The 18,221-nt window shown below is 43.5% G+C and overlaps 1 protein-coding gene across 4 annotated transcripts in view; it reads left to right on the forward strand.

Moving 5' to 3' along the window:
- Nucleotides 1-18,221, forward strand: part of TMC7 (transmembrane channel like 7) — a 20,383-nt gene continuing 2,162 nt past the window's right edge. The window contains exons 1-15 of one of the 4 annotated variants that reach the window (XM_083474300.1): nt 1-376; nt 2,346-2,589; nt 3,068-3,216; nt 4,377-4,544; nt 4,663-4,748; nt 6,000-6,145; nt 7,416-7,563; nt 8,464-8,637; nt 9,683-9,837; nt 11,835-11,952; nt 12,229-12,326; nt 13,291-13,474; nt 14,098-14,228; nt 14,842-14,997; nt 17,201-17,279. In XM_083474300.1, coding sequence (XP_083330426.1) covers nt 2,420-2,589; nt 3,068-3,216; nt 4,377-4,544; nt 4,663-4,748; nt 6,000-6,145; nt 7,416-7,563; nt 8,464-8,637; nt 9,683-9,837; nt 11,835-11,952; nt 12,229-12,326; nt 13,291-13,474; nt 14,098-14,228; nt 14,842-14,997; nt 17,201-17,279 — 1,962 coding nt within the window. In that variant the 5' untranslated portion in view covers nt 1-376; nt 2,346-2,419. Of the gene's footprint in view, nt 377-414; nt 823-1,383; nt 1,498-2,345; nt 2,590-3,067; nt 3,217-4,376; nt 4,545-4,662; nt 4,749-5,999; nt 6,146-7,415; nt 7,564-8,463; nt 8,638-9,682; nt 9,838-11,834; nt 11,953-12,228; nt 12,327-13,290; nt 13,475-14,097; nt 14,229-14,841; nt 14,998-17,200; nt 18,187-18,221 lie in introns of those variants that run through there. The other 3 variants (XR_014518914.1, XM_083474298.1, XM_083474299.1) reach the window with 3 other exon arrangements.

The following is an 18,221-nucleotide window of genomic DNA, read 5'->3' on the forward strand; positions in this document are numbered from 1 at the left end:
TATTGATAGTTTGCTCAGCTTAACAGATACTTTGCCAGACTGTATTTGCAGGGAGGTGTAAGCCCCTACAGTCCAAGGACAATTGGAAAGCTTTTCCCATTTTCCTTGCTCCTTGCAGAGAAATATTTGAGGTCTATTTGGGAAGAGTCAAAATGGCTTCAGGATTGCTCTCCTGTACTATTTCAGACCATGTGGTTTTTATACTTATGTGCCTGCCTTGTACATTCATGAACATTTATTCTATATCGGAGACCTCAGAATTCTGATTAACACTAGTAAGGCCGTTTCCCATACAATTTGACACCATCGGTCCATGTTTACTCCTGACAGGTGTCTCCAATGTCTATATGAGGCTATAAGGCTCCTGAAGAGTCAGGTGGGTTATCATAATTGCTCTGTATAATGTTAATGGAGTCATGGTTATCTTGGAAGGCGGCGCCAGTTCTGGGGGTGACTACTAATACCTAAAACTTTCAAAAGGAAAAGGGAGAAGAGCCTCAAGCGTGAGCAACAATTCGAAACAAACGAACGTGAGTTTCGGGCAGCGGCGGCGGCACCACGAGGCGCTAAGGCCGCTCCCCGCCGGCCTCCCTCACAACAATAATATCCGGCCCAGTCAGCAGCCGAGCTCGCTTCCATTGGCTCCCCCGGAGAGGGCCGGAAGCAGCCCGGTTAGGACTTGGCCGCGGCGGCGGCGCCTCTCCTGAGGAAGGCGGCGGAGGGCTTTGTTTGCGACGACGGCGAGAGGCCGCCCGACGGCCAGCATGGGCGAGCAGCTGCAGGGCGCCGCGAGGCGGGACAGCCCCGGCTGGGGGAGCAACGGTGGGTCGAGGGCGGGACGGGGACGGCGTTGCCGGCCTCTTGGGTGTCTTACTTGGGAGAAAGTTCCGTTGAACGGCGCGCGTTTGTTTTGGTTTTTTACTCCCGCGTAAAACGAGTGGGCAACGGGAGTGGGCACTTTGGGGCGCCGTGGATGCGAAAGGGGTGGCGGGGAAGAGATGGGGGCTGCTCCTCGTTTGCTCCGCCTTCTTCTCAAGTGCACCGAGTCCCCGTAGCTCACTTTTTGCAGGTTGCAACTCGTAAAGTTTGCTTTCTTGGGGAGTAAATAAATCCCACGGGGTTCTATTCCCCTGTTGACCATGCTCAGGGTAGGCCCTTTTTAATTTTTATGAATGGGCCGGAGTTAGCCGTGGGTTGCAGCCAATGCTAGCCTTTGCTCAAAAGGTTAAGATGAATAGGCACGACAAATTTCGGCCCTTTAATTTTCAACGGCTCGCCGCTGAGTTAAGTTCCGAGTGTGATGCAGCCCGCTGAGGTCACCTGGGCGTTGCTTCTGAGTAAACCTGCTCCGGGATCACGTTGCGACTCTGCGGGAAGCTTTTTTTAAAAAAAATGCTTCCGATTAGAGCGAATTTGTGCTTTTAAAGGGGGTTCAAAAACAACAAAATGTTGGATGTCTGCGGGTTTTGTCCTTCACGTCATCGTGGAGAGGCCTGAGTGGGTACCGTCTAAAAACTAACTAGAGAAACATTGCTTTATTTGTCACAGTGTAAAAGCTCTATTGGCTACAAGTGCCACTTCATCAGATTTGTGAAATGGTTTAATTTAATTATGTGATCATTTTTAGCCGCCTCCTTTGGGGCCCATAGCTAAGGCTTAGAAAGAGCTCATAATAATAAACATAACCAATGCCCTTTTAAAATGTGCTGGGGAAGGGGGATTCTTGGGTTGGTCATTTTATTATGTATTTTGTGTTTTTATCTTGTAAACCACCCTGAGTCCTGTAGGTATAGGGCAGTATACAAATTTAATGATTAATAATAACAATAATATATGGTATTGATAGCATTAATAGGAGTGATATTAATGTTAATTTAATAATGGGATAGCTGCTAATTTATTAGTTTAGTGGTATCTAAATTAGTCCAAAACAACGGCCGTGTTCACATGGTGAACTATGGCTTACCTGGACTTGCTGGCCCCCAAGGAGATTGCTCCCTCCGCTTTTCAGGTCAGTGCAACACAGCAGGTCAGTGCAATGGCAGCCTTCCTGTGTCATCTGAACTCTGCATCATGGTTAAAGTCTCTTATCCTTAATCACAATCTGTAGCCAAGGTTTTCCTATGATTACAGGTCATGGTTAAGGATACATGGGAACATGGCACACTTCATTCCCAACACCATCCCCCTCTCTCCATGGTGGATCATCTAGTCCAACCCCCTGCAATTCAGGCATATGCAGCTGTCCAGCCGACCAAACCTGAAACCTCAGCATCAGCACCATGCTTTAACCAACTGAGCTTGGGAGCTAATTTGTTAACCTTTCCCCCCTTTTCTTTTTGCAGAGGTTTTCCTTCTTGACTCACAGTATGTAGCACCAACTGTTGCCTTTCTGCAAGAACTACCCAGTTACCAGTCTATGTTGAGGAGGAGAACTTCAGCTGGAGGATTGCGGGACTACCGCAGTTTAGCACGGACAGCTTCTGGCGAGACCAGCAGTCTCCTAGAAAGGGTTGGACCAGGAAGCCCAGGCTCTGCACAGCCACTGAGAGAATATGCCTTAACTATCGCAGAGAAGAGAAGATTAAGGTTAGAGAGAGAAACTCTTTAAGCTGTATAGTAGTTGTGGTAGTGGGATCCATTTCTGGGTAAAAATTGCTTCTGGGAAATGGATTTTATTAATTTCTAAAATTGTTTCTAAATAGCAGTAAGTCATTTTGCCTCCACCACGCTCCTAAGCATTGGTCCGTGTTCAGGGAATCTAGGTTAAGATGACGGAAGTAAAAGAATCCAAATCTTTGTGTTTAGATGAAAAATTAATTCCAAAAGTATAAACCCCCTTTCAGTTTATGATATAGGCAATGGCCATTCTCAGTTCTCACTCATGGTCCAACAGGCATGGAAATTGTAAGCTAAGAGACTTTTAACTTTATATCTTATATTGTAAATTGCTTTGGGATGCATCATGTGCAGTTATTTTTTTTTAAAAAAATAATCCTGCATTTTCACCAGTTCTAAAATGAACCCCCCAATGATCTTGTCATGTTAATTCATTTTATCTTACTAGGGAAATTCAGGTGGCTAACATAAGATACCTGTCAGGTTGGCATCAGTGGAGACAAATAAGTAGCAAATCATGGAAAAAAATTGTAGAGGATACCAGAGAACTGTCATCTTACTTTGAACTTTGGGGACATGACATCCGCAGTATTGAGGGTATGTTCTTTATTAATTTGTATGCTGCTTGATTTTGCTCTTTATTTTCATTGTCTTTTTCACATCTTTTGTTCCGTTATTCAGTGGATTTATAAACTGGTTGACTGAGAAACTCTCCACAAAGAAATTGCACAAATGAAATTGTAAATAAGACACAGCTAAAATCCACAAACAAACATAAAAATACAAAAAACCTCTAGGTTAGATTACTGCAATGTGTTATATACTGAGGCTGCCTTTGAAGATAGCGCAGAAACAGCAGCTTCTGCAGAACATACAACACAGGTTCTCTCCTGATTCCTTTTTCAGCTCTCTGTCTTTACAGTAACTAACTTGGCTTAAAACAGTAACACCAAAAGTACAATGCATTTAAATAAGCCAGTTTTAAAAAGAATGCACTAAACGTTCACAAGTCACCCACCCCACAACTGCAGGATGAGGCAACTGTTCAGGTGATGATCTGAGCCTTGAAAAGATGTGAGAGTAAATGTCATTGCTTCAACTTCCTCCTTTATCTCTGTGTGCTTTTGAAGTGGTGGGTGGAGGGAAGATAACCAGCCACCCTCAGAATCTTATGATGGAGGGAACAGTGAGGGGGGCAAATGCTTGGGGAAAACAAAAGTGTCTTTGCCTGGCAAAGGAAAGATTCCAGAGATGATGGCAGACAAGGCAACTTTGGAAGAGTGTTCCACAGCTGAGTGGGCTACCACTGAAGAGGTTTAGCATGTTGTCCAAACCTGGGATTGTGCTTAAAGTTTCTCCTGATTAACCATGATCTGTCACCAAAGTTTGTCGTTAAGGAGCAAAGATCTTGACCACAATTCCAGGTTTGGACAATATCATAATCCAAACCTTAGGTGCTGTGCTGAGCTAAAAAGCCTGTGAAGGAACCAAGTGGTTATAATCTGCTCCTTGGGAGGCAGTACATTCACACTAAGCCATGTACAATGGCTTGGCTTGGTTTGGCTTAGTATTATGTGCAAACTGAGACCATTCAAAGGGCCCACCTTTCTTCCACTATGGAACTTGAGGCAGGGTACTTGGGGGTCTTCCGACCAGGCCCAGACCTTTTCCTTCAGCAAGGCGGCTGCATCACGCGCGCACAGTTTTACAGTAACAGTAAATGTGTTCATTCATAAATTACATCTTTCTTTTCATAGGGAAGTTTGGCACTGGGATCCAGTCTTACTTTTCCTTTCTACGATTCCTCGTGATCCTGAACGTTGTGATCTTTCTCCTTGTGTTCACCTTTATCACCCTTCCTAGTGCCTTTTACAAGCATGGAACGGTCAATGGCAGCTACATTCAACTTCCCCTGAAGAGCATAGGTAATACACTCTTCCTACTAACCTGTTTTCTGTTCGCAAGTACAGACATAGCAGATGAGCATTTGGCTGTTTTCACTCCTCCTGTTCCATTTATTTTCTTTTGATCTCTTATCTACAGAGCACCACTGCACAGTTTATGTTGTCAGTGGTACCAAGGGACTTATTTACTTCTACAGTTACGTTATAGATCTGCTGACTGGCACAGTAAGTATTTGGACATATATTGCTAAATCCAAAGAAGCAGATTAAAAAAACAAAACAAACGGGGAGGGTTTCATTAGGCGGTAGAAAGCCCACTCCCTCCCTCCACCTTCTGGGCAAAATGGTGAGGCTGCATTGGGCAGGATAAATCTCTAAAGTTAAGGTCTTCAGAGTAGAGACTCTCAGGTTGTGTACACGCTGTGCAGTTAAAGTCAATTCGCCCCCTCAATGAATCCTGGGAACTGTAGTTTTGTTAAGGGTGCTGGGAATTTTAGCTCGGCGAGGTGTAAACTGCCATTCTCAGGATTCTTTGGGGGGTTGGGGGGGAAATGTGCTTTAAATGAATGGTGTGTATGTAGCTTTACAATGTCATGCAAGCACTGGCCCATTGCTTCCTGTTAAACCAGCTTTGATCCATCGCCTTATATTTTGGCTTCCTTAGAACCTATTAAACATAGTTCCCTTACTTTGACAGGTAAAGATTTATCCCATTCAGTGCAGCCTTGCTGCTTGCTTGCTCACTCGTGCAGAGCCACTGCTTGCAGGTGCCTGAAGCCTGTGCATGTATTGGTTTATTAAGTAGATACTTATTTTTCCGAATGCATCCATAGTGCGCATGTGACATACATTATTGAATGCAGAACATCCTGAGAACCCCTGCTTTAATTTTAAGTTTCTTGTCCTTCTAGCTGTAGCATTGTAAAATTGTTTTATTTAATTGTTTACATTAAAAAAAAAATCGCCTGGAAGAGTTTTCCTCCAGAAATGTTAGGGCAGTGTATATGGTTCCTGCTTCTCTTCCTTTTACAGGACAGCTGTACTACATAGGATGGTATCCAATGAAGTAGTTTCCTTAATGCAAGGACCTCGGACTGTGCAATGGAACATCTCCCTCCCTCTACTTGGCCTCCCCCCCCCCCCATGTTCCTCTTAAATCTGTGCTGGGGATCTCCCCAGCCCTCCAAGGAGGGCATATGGGGAGTTTGAGGAGAGGAAGGGGACGTTCTGTTGTTCAAATGGAAATGCTTGTGCCAATTGAGCTACTTCATTGGATACCACCCTTTGGGGCTCTTCCAGTTTACCTTGATTTACACAGTTGAAGGCTTTTCCTTATAGGTAAAGAGCTTTATTGGGGGTGCAACACCATTTGTTTTCAAATAGTTGCTTTTGGCACTTGGCAAAGACTCTAGAGCATGTCTGTAAACCGTTGTGTGTTTCTATGTAATAATTTTCTTCTGTGCTAAATTCTTGCAGGGCTTTCTGGAAATGACTAGTCTCTTTTATGGCTATTACACAGTAGATACCATCTATTTTGGCTTCCTGAAATACCATGTGCCGCTTGCCTATTTGCTGACCACGCTGGGTTACCTTTCATTAAGCTTTCTCTGGATCGTGAAAAGGTAAAGTTAGCTTGAAGTGTGCGCTGTGATGGCCCATTTGGGTCTTTTCCCTGCATTTCTCTTATTTCTTCATGATCTTTTCTCCTGTCACTATGGTTAATGTTCAACATACTTTAGTTATCCTTTATTTAGTTATCCTTTATTTATGCCGCAGGCACAATTCCTTTTAAAAAACAACCTTAGAGGGATTTGAGGAGGTCCTTGCTCTGCCAGTCTGGTCAGGAAGGTGGGCAGCCCTTCCCTCTGGGGAAGCAGCAGTGCTAAAGGCCCCAGGAGGAAGTGCCATCTGATAGGTCAGGAATTCCCTTCACTCCCACCCCAGAGACTCTCTTACTTGATAAACTGGGCTGAAAATGATGCGGGTAATAAAACAGGCAAGGAGCTTCCCTGTGTTGTCTAGTAGTGCCTTTTGTAGGTTTGCAAAGGTCTCTTCTGCTTGAGTTCAACGGGACTTGCTTCCTAGTGAGAATGTGTAGAGTTGCACTCAGGGTCAGCCCACCCTTGAGACAAAATGAGGTGACTGCCTCAGGGATCAGGATCCACAGGGGCAGCTCCTGATGTGGATCTTCACTCACCCCCTTCTCTCGTGGTGAGGGGGGGAAACATTTTGTGGGTACTCTCAGGGGCTGGCCCTGATTGCAATCATGGCTTACTCCGTGGCAAGTAAGAGCTTTGCCTCGTGATCAGTAAATCCTTTTGTAGAAACTGGTGCTGGATTGTATCACTAGAGACTGCTGGGGGGTGGGTACCAAATATTTCAGTGCTCCCCAGCTTTAAAAAAACCTGCATACCTGCTTTCTCCCTGACATTCTCAAGATGCACATCTTTACACTTGGTGTATATTTGGACCCACCCTATTCTTCCTATCGTAATTCATTAAAACTGTTTTCAGTGTTGTATTTTTAATTGTTGTGACCCACCCTGGAACCTTGGGGTGAAGGGTGGGGAATATATCAAATTGATAATAATTCTAGGGAGTGTTTATAGATAGGTAGTCAGACATTTAGAAATATCTTGTTTTCAGCTGAAGCTATACAGTAGAGCAACAGGAAAACCATGAAATGCTTTTTGTCTGTTTCATCCCCTAATGTTGTAATCCTATGCAGAGTTACTTTGGAGGAAATTCAAATGAATTAAGCAGCACTTAATTCTGAGTGTCCATGGGTAGGATCTGGCTGTGAATGAGTATACTCTTCCATGTACTTGTACAAATGGGAAAATCTTTAAGTTGCTAATCAAGCATTTCATTTTTGGGGGATGCTTTTTCCAGATCTGTCGATGGATTCAAACAAAGCTTGGTACGCAACGACGATCAGTTTCAGAGTTACTGCAACAAAATATTTGCTGGCTGGGATTTCTGTATTACGGATGTAAATGCTGCACGGCTCAAGCATAGCAGCTTGCATTATGAGCTTAAAGTGAGTGTACCATTCCGTCTCTTTATAAAGTTTAGGCTGTGACTTGCCATTGCAAATGTACCCCAAACAGTACTACCTAAACACCAGAGGGAGGCAGCAGCAGGTCTGGGGAACTCCCAAGGTTTGCAGAATTGCAAAAAAGGGGGAAATACTTTTAGGGAGGGTAGGGGGCAAAACAGACCACTGGAGAATGCTCAGTGACCATGGAATTCTGTCTGACTTGTGGAGGTGTGGGTGGGAAACCAGGTGTGGATGGAACAAATGAAATAGAGTGGCCAGAATCTTGAGCAGCAGAACTCTATATTGCAAATTTTTCTTGCAGGGGCCTTATGTGTATCCCCCCCCCCAAAAAAAAAAAACCATCCATGTGCACCATTGAAGGGAGTTGGACTAGATGACTCTCATAGTCCCTACCTACAATTCTATAATTATATGCTCTATGTAAAACTGGGCTGTGTGTCATAATACACATAATACCTCAATTAAAGTGAGAGAGAAAGCTAAATAAATAGCGGTGTGTGAATCATAGCATAAACAACATGTAAGAAAAATGTAAAAACTACTCTTACTGTGTAAGCCTGTCTGAGCCTTCCATGTTCAGTGGGGCTTACTCCCAGGAAAGTGGGTGTAGAATAAATAGCAATATAGCAGAGGTGGATGAGAGGCTTCAGCAGAATGTCTCCGGCATCACATTTGGCTGCTTCGCCACCAACTTCTGTTTAAATTTAAAATTGTTGTAAGCTGCCCTGGAACTTTGCTCATGAAGGGTAGGTAATATGTTTAGTCATAAGAATAATAAAGAATGTTGTTAATCTGTTGTTAGCCTCCTTAGGGATCATTTGACAAAAGTTGGGGTTTAGTTTTAAAAAATAACATTGGTAAATGAATTTCTGTTTACAGACTGACTTGGAGGAAGAGAGACTAAGGCAGAAGGTTGCAGAAAGGACCACCAGAGAGAAAATACGCATCTATTGCTTGAGAATATTCCTAAACTGCATTGTCCTAGCTGTTTTGTCAGCTTGCTTTTATTCTATCTATAGAGCAACAGTCTACTCACAAGAAAACATTTCCAATGTAAGTGGCATGGCAGATTTTTATAAACAAATCTCCCCAGGCAGGGCAAGCAATGGGAATAACTGTCGCCATTTCCAAGGAGTTGTAATTTCACTACAAATATGGTGCCTCCCTGGAGAATTTATCAGAATGTCCAGTTTAAACAAGTTGTTATTATAAGTAGAACAGTTGTGGAGAGGAACGAAGATGCTGATGAGCCTGGGAGTTGTGCACCTTCCCATGCAGACGAGAGGCAGACACTTGGGGGAACTTAAAAGTACATTCATGGGAGTTTTGCAGCTGGAGTCTTGTGTGCAGATACGGGGATGCTATCAGCTAGAGAGAAGTACACAGCAGAGGGAATAGCTGACAAAACTAAAGAATCAGGGACCAAGTGTATTTCCGTCTGCTGGGAAAGAAGCTGTAGTTGCTACTGTAAGATCAGGTCAGCAGGCAACAGGTCTTGACGAGCGATTCAGTTGCAAGTTGAAAGTTTCTGTGCTCTGCCTCCATGTTTTGAGACAGTAATACTTCTGAATACCAGCTGCTGGAAGCCCCAGGAGGAGAGAGGGCTCTTGTCCTGCTTGCCGCTTTCCCACGGGCATCTGCTTGGACACAATGGGGGTGAGAGCAGGATGCTGGACTAGATGGGCCAATGGCCTATTTTATGAGTTCTGCAGCTAACCAGAGTACAGTGGTGCCTCGCAAGACGAAAATCCGTTCTGTGATTCTCTTCGTCTAGCGGTTTTTTCATCTTGCGAAGCAAGCCCATTGAAGGATTAGCGGATTAGCGCTATTAGCGCTTTTAGCGGCTTATCTGCTGATTGGATCAGCTGATAAGCGGCTTAGTGGCTTAGAAAAGGGGGGGGGAAGGAAAAAAAACCAGCAGGAACTCGCAAGACATTGTCGTCTTGCGAAGCAAGCCCATAGGAAATTTGTTTTGCAAAGCACCTCCAAAACGGAAAACTTTCGTCTAGCGAGTTTTCCGTCTTGCGAGACATTCGTCTTGCAGGGCACCACTGTAACAACTCCTCCCTTTGCTTTTGCTTTCTTTCTCCCTGTGCAGGACCACAAACCAAGATTTGATGATAACCTCATAGTACAGTACTTACCTTCCATGGTGATTACGATGGCCAACTTTATTGCCCCATTAATTTTTTCAGTTCTCATCAAATTTGAAGACTACTCGCCAGCCTTTGAAATCCGGTTAACGCTGATGAGGTAAGCACCCGCGCTGCTCGATTCCGTAACACAATATCGAAATAGAACCTTTTTCCAACTCTGTGCACCTGCCGCCACCTATTCTGGTGTTCTTAGGTCTGCTAGTGCCTTGTGGCTGGTTGGGCTTCTCTAATTCTGTGTTGCCAAATGGTCACTCTTTGGGCTTCTAGGTTCATAGCTGCTTCGAAAATTGAGTTGGGTGACACACCCCGATGACAACTTGCAGGAATAGAAATAATAGAGTTATCTCTGCTGCTCTGGGCAAGTGAGAGAGCAGAACACTTTGGCATGTTGACTCCTCACTTCTAAGAGATCATGGCAGCAGCTTTAAAACCATGGATTGGCTGTGGGGAAAGGAAGAGAGGTGGATCAAGGGCCCAGTAGGAGGGGAGATTCTACGAGATTCCATCATGGATTGAAACTGATGAAATGGGAGGGAGGGATCCCTCCCCTAAGCTTTCTGTGCAGAATCACCTTAGCCAGTTGGCTTCCTCTCCTTGACCTTTTGCATTAGAATGCCTAAAGCTGCATTATTATTTTTTAAAGTAATACTTATTAAAGTTTCATAAACAATCAAAAACTTCAAAATTTAAACATAGAATACAAAAACCAAGAAAAACTACAAAAATAAAAAATACAAAACACATAAGAAATACACAATAGAGAGCAGTTAACAAAATAGAAGAAAGAAGAATAAAAACACCAATAAGCAAAACAGAAAGAAGATTAGTATTTTCATATCTTATATTTCATTCACTAGTTTCTTGACCTCCTCACACCTCCCTTTTTGTATTCCAATTCAGATATTTAGTTCAGCAAATCCTTACCCTCTGTCATTTATCCTTACTCAGCATCTTAACCTATAGTAAATATATATTTTCCACCATTATCAATCCATATTTACATATTCTTATTAATCTTTTTACCAACACCGCTTGTTTTCAATCCAACATCCCTTTAACATTCATTAATTTTACAGTATTTCTGTAGATAGTCTTTAAATTTTTTCCATTCTTCTTCCACTGCCTCTTCTCCCTGGTCTCGGATTCTGCCAGTCATCTCAGCCAGTGTCATATAGTCCATCACTTTCATCTGCCATTCTTCCAGGGTGGGTAGATCTTGCGTCTTCCAATACTTTGCGATGAGTATTCTTGCTGCTGTTGTGGCATACATAAAAAAAATTCTATCCTTCTTTGGCACCAATTGGCCGACCATGCCCAGGAGAAAGGCCTCTGGTTTCTTCAAGAAGGTATATTTAAATACCTTTTTCAGTTCATTATATATCATTTCCCAGAAAGCCTTAATCCTTGGGCACGTCCACCAAAGGTGAAAGAATGTACCTTCGATTTCTTTACATTTCCAACATTTATTATCGGGCAAATGATAGATTTTTGCTAGCTTGACTGGTGTCATGTACCACCTGTAAGTCATTTTCATAATATTCTCTCTTAAGGCATTACATGCCGTAAATTTCATACCTGTGGTCCACAACTGTTCCCAGTCAGCAAACATAATGTTATGACCAACATCCTGTGCCCATTTGATCATTGCAGATTTAACCGTTTCATCCTGAGTATTCCATTTCAACAGCAAGTTATACATCTTTGACAAAATCTTAGTTTTGGGTTCTAACAGTTCTGTTTCCAACTTTGATTTTTCCACCTGGAAGCCAATTTTTTTTGTCCAAATTATATACTTCTCTTATTTGGTAATAATGAAACCAATCTCGCACTCTATCTTTTAGTTTCTCAAAACTCTGCAATTTCAATTTGTCTCCTTGCTCCAAAATCTCCCAATATTTTGGCCATTTGGCCTCCATATTGTGTCTTTTCTGAGCCTTCGCCTCCATTGGTGACAACCACCTTGGGGTTAAAGCTGCATATTTTAACTCATGGATATCTTTTGCTTTTTTGTAATCAAGCCCCTGGTATTGCAAAATCCCCATAGTATAAAACTTGGACAATTCATTGGCATGTTCCTTCCATTTTGTTTTGAAGGTGTGTCTTTGTGAGGCTGGCCAACATTGGTGTTCTCTTGTTCTCACTGTGGACTCGGATCAGGTCCTGTACTAATGCAAAATGCATGGCCTGTGGATACAACTATCAGCTCTACCCTGTAAGTAGATATACATGTGAACTAAAATTGAGACTTGTGAAACAAGGTCTCCCTTTCCATTGACTGTCCTTAAACCCCTCTTGGAACCAAAGGAACCCTGGCAGAAACTGCTCACCAAAGTGAAAAGCTTTACAGCTGTACTTGGCCACATTCGGTTTCCAGTAGCTTTGTGAATTTTGTTTTAGAGAGATGACAATGCAGTGGTGTTTTATGATAATCTTAAAACATCATAATTAGCTGAATTTATTTTGATAACCCCTTTTCCTTTCCTTTCAGTGCTGGGAATCTCGAGTTGGCCAGGAAATGTATAAGCTGATGATCTTTGACTTTATCATAATATTTGCTATTACAGTCTTTATTGACTTTCCAAGAAAGTGAGTATGAACTTCAGTGAAGAGGCATTTCCTTTCTTTACAGTTGAAACACCATTTAAGACCAAAAGTAACCCCTTTCAGTTTTGTTTTGTTTTTAAAAATGCTGTTTCCTGTAATGTCTAAACTTGGGTATCTGTAGTTTGTGAGAAATGCTATGCTAGCAAGAAAAGCCAGAATCATAACGGTCACTTCAGGTCCTTGCTTGTCGTGAAACCATTGCTACTTTAAGCAAACCACGGTTGCCTGAGTTTGAACATCACAGGGAATTGCAGTTAGTGGATACCTCTAATCTCCTGGTGGGCATGAAAGAAGGGGAGGGGTCTGGGAACCCTAGGCTCCCAAGGCTTTACTGCATCTCATTTGTAGAGAAACCATGGTTTCCTGTTCTGCCTAACTTAGTCCAAAATACTTAAGCTTCCCCTTGTGAATCCTTTATTAAAAGATGAAGTACAAAAGTAGAGATTTTTGAAAATAGTAAGCTGTCTTTAAGCAAATAACTGAGCCACAAACCATAGATAAACCTTGGTTAGTTTGTATGGAGCTAAACCACGAGCCTCAGTTTGGCTGACATGCTATGCTAAACCCTGGCTTAGCTCATCATACTGTAGCAGCAGGACAACCTAGGAGGAGGAATATTGGGACCATGAGCTTCACTCTTGGAACTTGCACATTCATGCTAAGTGTGTATGAACTTGGGACAATATTTGGGGGGGGGGGACAGCCTCAAATCTCATCATGGCAATAAGGGTGCCACGGGTTAGGTTCAAGAGCAACCTCGGAAATAATTTTTCGTTTGTTTCCGATCTGGCAACATTTGCCCAACCCCACATTTCTGCACCCTGCACTACCTGGCTAGCTACGAATGCAGTTATGTTTCTGATATTATATTTCTATAAATGATGAAAAGGTTCATGTAGTTTTATTGCTGGACTGTAAAGTAGGGCTTTTTTATTACTGTTCCTAGGTTGATGGTTACCTATTGCTCATATAAGGCCTTCCGGTGGTGTGGTCTGCAGGAGTTTGCCATCCCTGACAACGTACTGGAAATTGTTTACGGGCAAACTATCTGTTGGATTGGGACTTTCTATTGTCCTCTTCTCCCTGCCATCGCAGCAGTAAAATATTTTGTTGTCTTTTACATTAAAAAGGTACCTGGTCTTTTTAATGCTGACTGTTGCCTAGGTGTATCTGTAACTACAGTTTTAAAAATTTCCATCCTGCACCAGACTTGTAAAGGGAGGAGTTGCAGAACAACCATTTTTGCTCTTGTGCAAATTCCTTACTTGTTTCTCTTCAGCCAGGTACAGAGGGGGGGTGGAGCTTGCGACCCTTTGCATGTTAATTGTATTACAATTTGAATTCTGTGCAGTACAATAAAATACAACAGAAGAAAGAAAAGGAAGATACAATTAAAAAGCATACGGCATCTAGCGCAGTGCATTACTATGACCACATTGAGGCTGTCAGAAATTTTAAGTCTGGGGAAAGATGTCTGGGGACCACAGGAATAGAGGTTAGAATAGGAATCCACAACTGGATGTTGTTGGGTAAAATCTGGCCCTTCAGGGTTAGGCCTGAGCCTCACTTGCTAGCCCAGATAGGTGAACCAGCAAGAAGGTGCTGGTTCAAATGACATTGGGAGTTACTGACAGGTGATTGGTGGGTGGGTTCCTGCTTCTTTTCTCAAAGTGCCTCCCTGCTATGCAAAGCTAGTTCCTCTCCTGGAGCCCAAACTCCTGGCACCTGGGCTGAGCTCTTCTCTTCTCTCCAGATTAGTCTGATGCATACATGCAAGCCTTCAACGCGGCCCTTCAGAGCATCCAGCTCCAACTTTTTCTTCCTGGTGGTGCTCTTGATTGGCCTCATTCTAGCTTTCATTCCGTTGGGACTCAGCATGACGCAGTAAGTAGTCCTTTTAATACAGCTTTGCCTCTCTGTTACTGTGTAGCTGGGAGGGGAAATGGGTCTATCCAAGTCCACTTATGTGCCAATGTTCAAAATCACAAGTTGTGATGACAGCTTATTTCACTGTAGAAATGGTCAGGGGGAAGTACACGCGAGCTAAAAAGCCTTGGAAAATAAAAAGGAATTTTCCTAGTGCTTAACAAACATTTTTATAGGTGTCATATAAGCCTTTCTGGGGGCGTGGGAGAGTTTCCCAAGCAGAAAGGCTCTCCTCTGTCTCATTTCAGAGTGTGGGGGCACATCTGCCTTCTGAATGGGGGCTCCTGCTATCAGAGGACACTGGAGTAGGGCTTCATATGAATCAACCTAGACCCCTCTATCATCATTTCCATATGCCCCCCTCTATGGGAGGTCAGGAGTTTAGTTCTGTCTTTTAAAAATATGATCAAGTTTTATATTTTATTGTTTTCGTTTCATGCTGGTTTTAATGTATACGTTACTTCGTCATTATTGTAAGACATTTTAAGTTACTTTTGCATTAAAAATGACTAATAAGGTTAGTTAATAGTAATTTTCTTGCCCATGCTTCCTTCCTTCCCCGCTTAAACAGCATTCCCTCCTCAAAAGCGTGTGGGCCTTTTGTGAATGTTAACCGTTCATGGGATGTCATAGAACATACGGCGCATCATTTTCCACCAGTATTGCAGAAGGTTCTGAATGGCATTGTATCGGAAGCATTTGCAGTGCCTTTCTTTATGGTTGTCTGGTAAGCTCTGGCCAGGCTGGCCTTGATCTCTTCCATGTTGTTCTTCGGTGTTGTCTGGGGTCAATAGAAAAATATTCCCAGTACACTTTATTGGATCATGTTCCAATGTAAATGTACCAGATTATTTTTTCGGGGGGGGCAGGGATGCTGAGCACTGCTATGCAGAAGCAACCATTCGATATTTAGTTGAAACAGTTCATACTGCTGGTGTTTCTGCAAGTATGATATCCATATGATATTGTAAAAATAGAAAAAGATCTACTGTATCTTAATAATGTGTCCAGCTGCCACCCTTTCCCCCTTTAACTGATAATCGCTTAGCACTATATAGAGCAGTGTTTTTGTAGCTGGTATTCTTACATTGTGCATGATACCGCAGTTGTGTGCTGGAAGCACTATTTTATTAATGTCACTGCTGTTCCTTTGTTTATTTAAAGGATTTTTGCCCTGCTCTTCAGCGGCAAAGGCTCCGAGAGCAGCTTATAGTTCAATAAAAAAAAAGGCCATTCCTCTTCTCAAGCTTAGAATACTGGTCTCTTGTTTAGCTTCAGTTGCTGAGGTCACCATTGGCAGGCATCTGCTGTGGAGAAAGCAGCGTGGACAGTGTTGCAGCCTTTGCTAGGGTTGAGTGTCCCATGTACGTTTGAAGCTGCCCTGTACTGGGAGGCCACCGGGCTGACTGGCCCTGTACTGGGAAGGACTAGCTTGGGCAAAAGACTCCTTAGGTTAGGGTTTTCTAAGCAGGGACTAGATAAGGATGCAGTAGCCATGGATTCCCTACATTGGTTGGGAGTTGGACTAATAATAATAATAATAATAATAATAATAATAATAATAAATTTTATTTATATCCCGCCCTCCCCAGCCGAAGCCGGGCTCAGGGCGGCTAACAACAATAAAACAGTACAAAAGTACAGCACAAACAACACTCTAAAATCATTCATTATAAAATTAATTAATTCAAGCCACTGGCAACCATTTTGCCAGAGCTCCGCAAAGATTGCCGAGGGAGGGAGTCAGGCTGTGCCCTGGCCAAAGGCCTGGTGGAACAGCTCTGTCTTGCAGGCCCTGCGGAAAGATGTCAAGTCCCGCAGGGCCCTGGTCTCTAAAAGGACTAAAAGACCTTTTGAGATCCTTTCCAATTCTGATTCTGTTGTTGAGTTTGATTGACATCAGACCTCCAAGGCCTCCAGCACTGCTGCCTTTTAGATCCTTACATGCAGCCCCAATTATAGCAGTCTTTTGACACAGCAATGCCTCTCTTCTCGTGGATTTCATTGTTCAAATACTAAGAAGAATGTAGTTGATGTAGGGCTCACGCCTTGGATGCAGATGGTCCCAGGGTTCAGTCCTTGGTATCTCCAGTTCAAAAGGTTGGGTGGCAGCTGACAGGAAAGACCCTCTGCATGAAGGCCTGGAGAGCAGCTGCCAAGTCAAAGACGACAACACTGAGTTAGATGGGCAAAGAGCTTGAGCTCGTATAGGGCAGCTTCCTGTATAAATGCAGAAAAAGGTAATTGGTTATGTAATAGGTATGAGTTACTCGTGCGTAAGCTGGTGCCTTTCTTGGTTAATTTGCCTTGTTAAACCTTTCTGACTGCACAGCCCCTTCTCATCGTGGCTGCCTCAGTCACTGGCAGAATCCGTCAGTGGGCGTTTCTTGAACCTCTTCCAACATTAAAGTTGTTTGACACCCAGTCTCCTCCTCCTCTCACTGCGCGGGAGTCTTCTGCGCAGGGAAGGCGTGGGTAGCCGAGGACCTGGGCTCTCCTCACTGATGTCCAGTGAAGAGTCCTGGAGCCCTCTCTCCAATTCCCCCGTCTGCCCCCCTTTATCCCTGGTGTTGTGCTGATTGGCTTCCCCCTCTACTGAGCTGTTTCTCCCCCTGCTGCTGGGTCCTTCGCCAGCATCATCTGGGAGCCTCCCCTTCGCCTCTCCCTCCGATGTCAGTTCCCTGACAGGTTAGTTAATATGTTTATGGCCCTAAACATCCATGATAAACATTAAATTGCTATTGGAGACAGATTACTGGGCTCGAGGAACTCTTCATCTGTCTTGTTGAAGTTGTTCCTGCATTTGGTAGCTTGGGAATCCTTACTATTATTTCATATGTATCTCAATCTTCCGGATGCTGTTTTACACAACTTGGGCCTGCACCAGTATTAAACTGTCCTGATGTTTGTGTTTCTCCCTTGTTTTACAGCCTTATTATGTTTTATTTCATTGCCTTGGCTGGAGCACATAAACGAGTTGTCAATCAACTCAGGGAACAATTAGTTATGGTAAGTTTAAATCAGTGCTTCATCTCCCCTCCCCAAATACTGCATGCACAAGTTGTCCTAACAGTACAATGTGTGATGAGAGCCATCTTTTTTTTTAACCTGCTAAATATTTATTGTGGGATCATAGGACATGATGTCAAATTAAAACCTTGGACAGATTACTCACATGGGATGTCAACCAAGGCCGTTGCTTTGTGTAATTAACTCCTAGGCCCCACTGTCATTCAGCGAACTCTGCAAGAGTTTGGCAGGGTTGCTTTTTCCCCCCTCTGTGTTTTACATATTTTGCCTCTTTAAAATGGTGCACTGTGTTTTTGCTTTAGCTTTAATCTTGATGGCTAGAAATACATTTCTGGGCTTCAGAGAGCGCCACAAGCTGCAACCCATGGAGTCCAAGGCGTACACCAGCCTTTGCCAACCTGGTGCCCTCCATATGTTGGACTACAACTCCCACTAGCTGTCCTGGTGGGAGCTGATAGGAGCTGTAGTCCCAGCATTTGGAGGGCACCAGGCCGGATTAGCCTGTGGCATTATTATGGCACAGGTATCTGAGCACAGTCTTCTCTGGGCTTCAGTAAGGCAGGAAATCAGAATGAATGGAGTAGAAACTGAAGTCTGGCCACACTCTAAGGAGTAACAGGCTGAAGAGTGGCAACAGGAATTTTGAGGGAAGTGGAAGGTTGTCCTTGCATTTCTTTATTCAGAGCCAACTGCTGTTCAGTCACTGTGCTTTTGCTTAGGTTAAGGGTAGGGATGTTCTTGGATGCCAGCTCCCATTGGCTCCAGCCAGCATGATCAATGGCATGGGTAGGCAAACTAAGGCCCGGGGGCCGGATCCGGCCCAATTGCCTTCTAAATCCGGCCCACAGACGGTCCAGGAATCAGCGTGTTTTTACATGAGTAGAATGTGTCCTTTTATTTAAAATGTATCTCTGGGTTATT

The sequence above is a fragment of the Podarcis liolepis genome (assembly GCF_965112155.1).
Source record: "Podarcis liolepis genome assembly, chromosome: 14".
NCBI classification, from domain to species: Eukaryota; Metazoa; Chordata; class Lepidosauria; order Squamata; family Lacertidae; genus Podarcis; species Podarcis liolepis.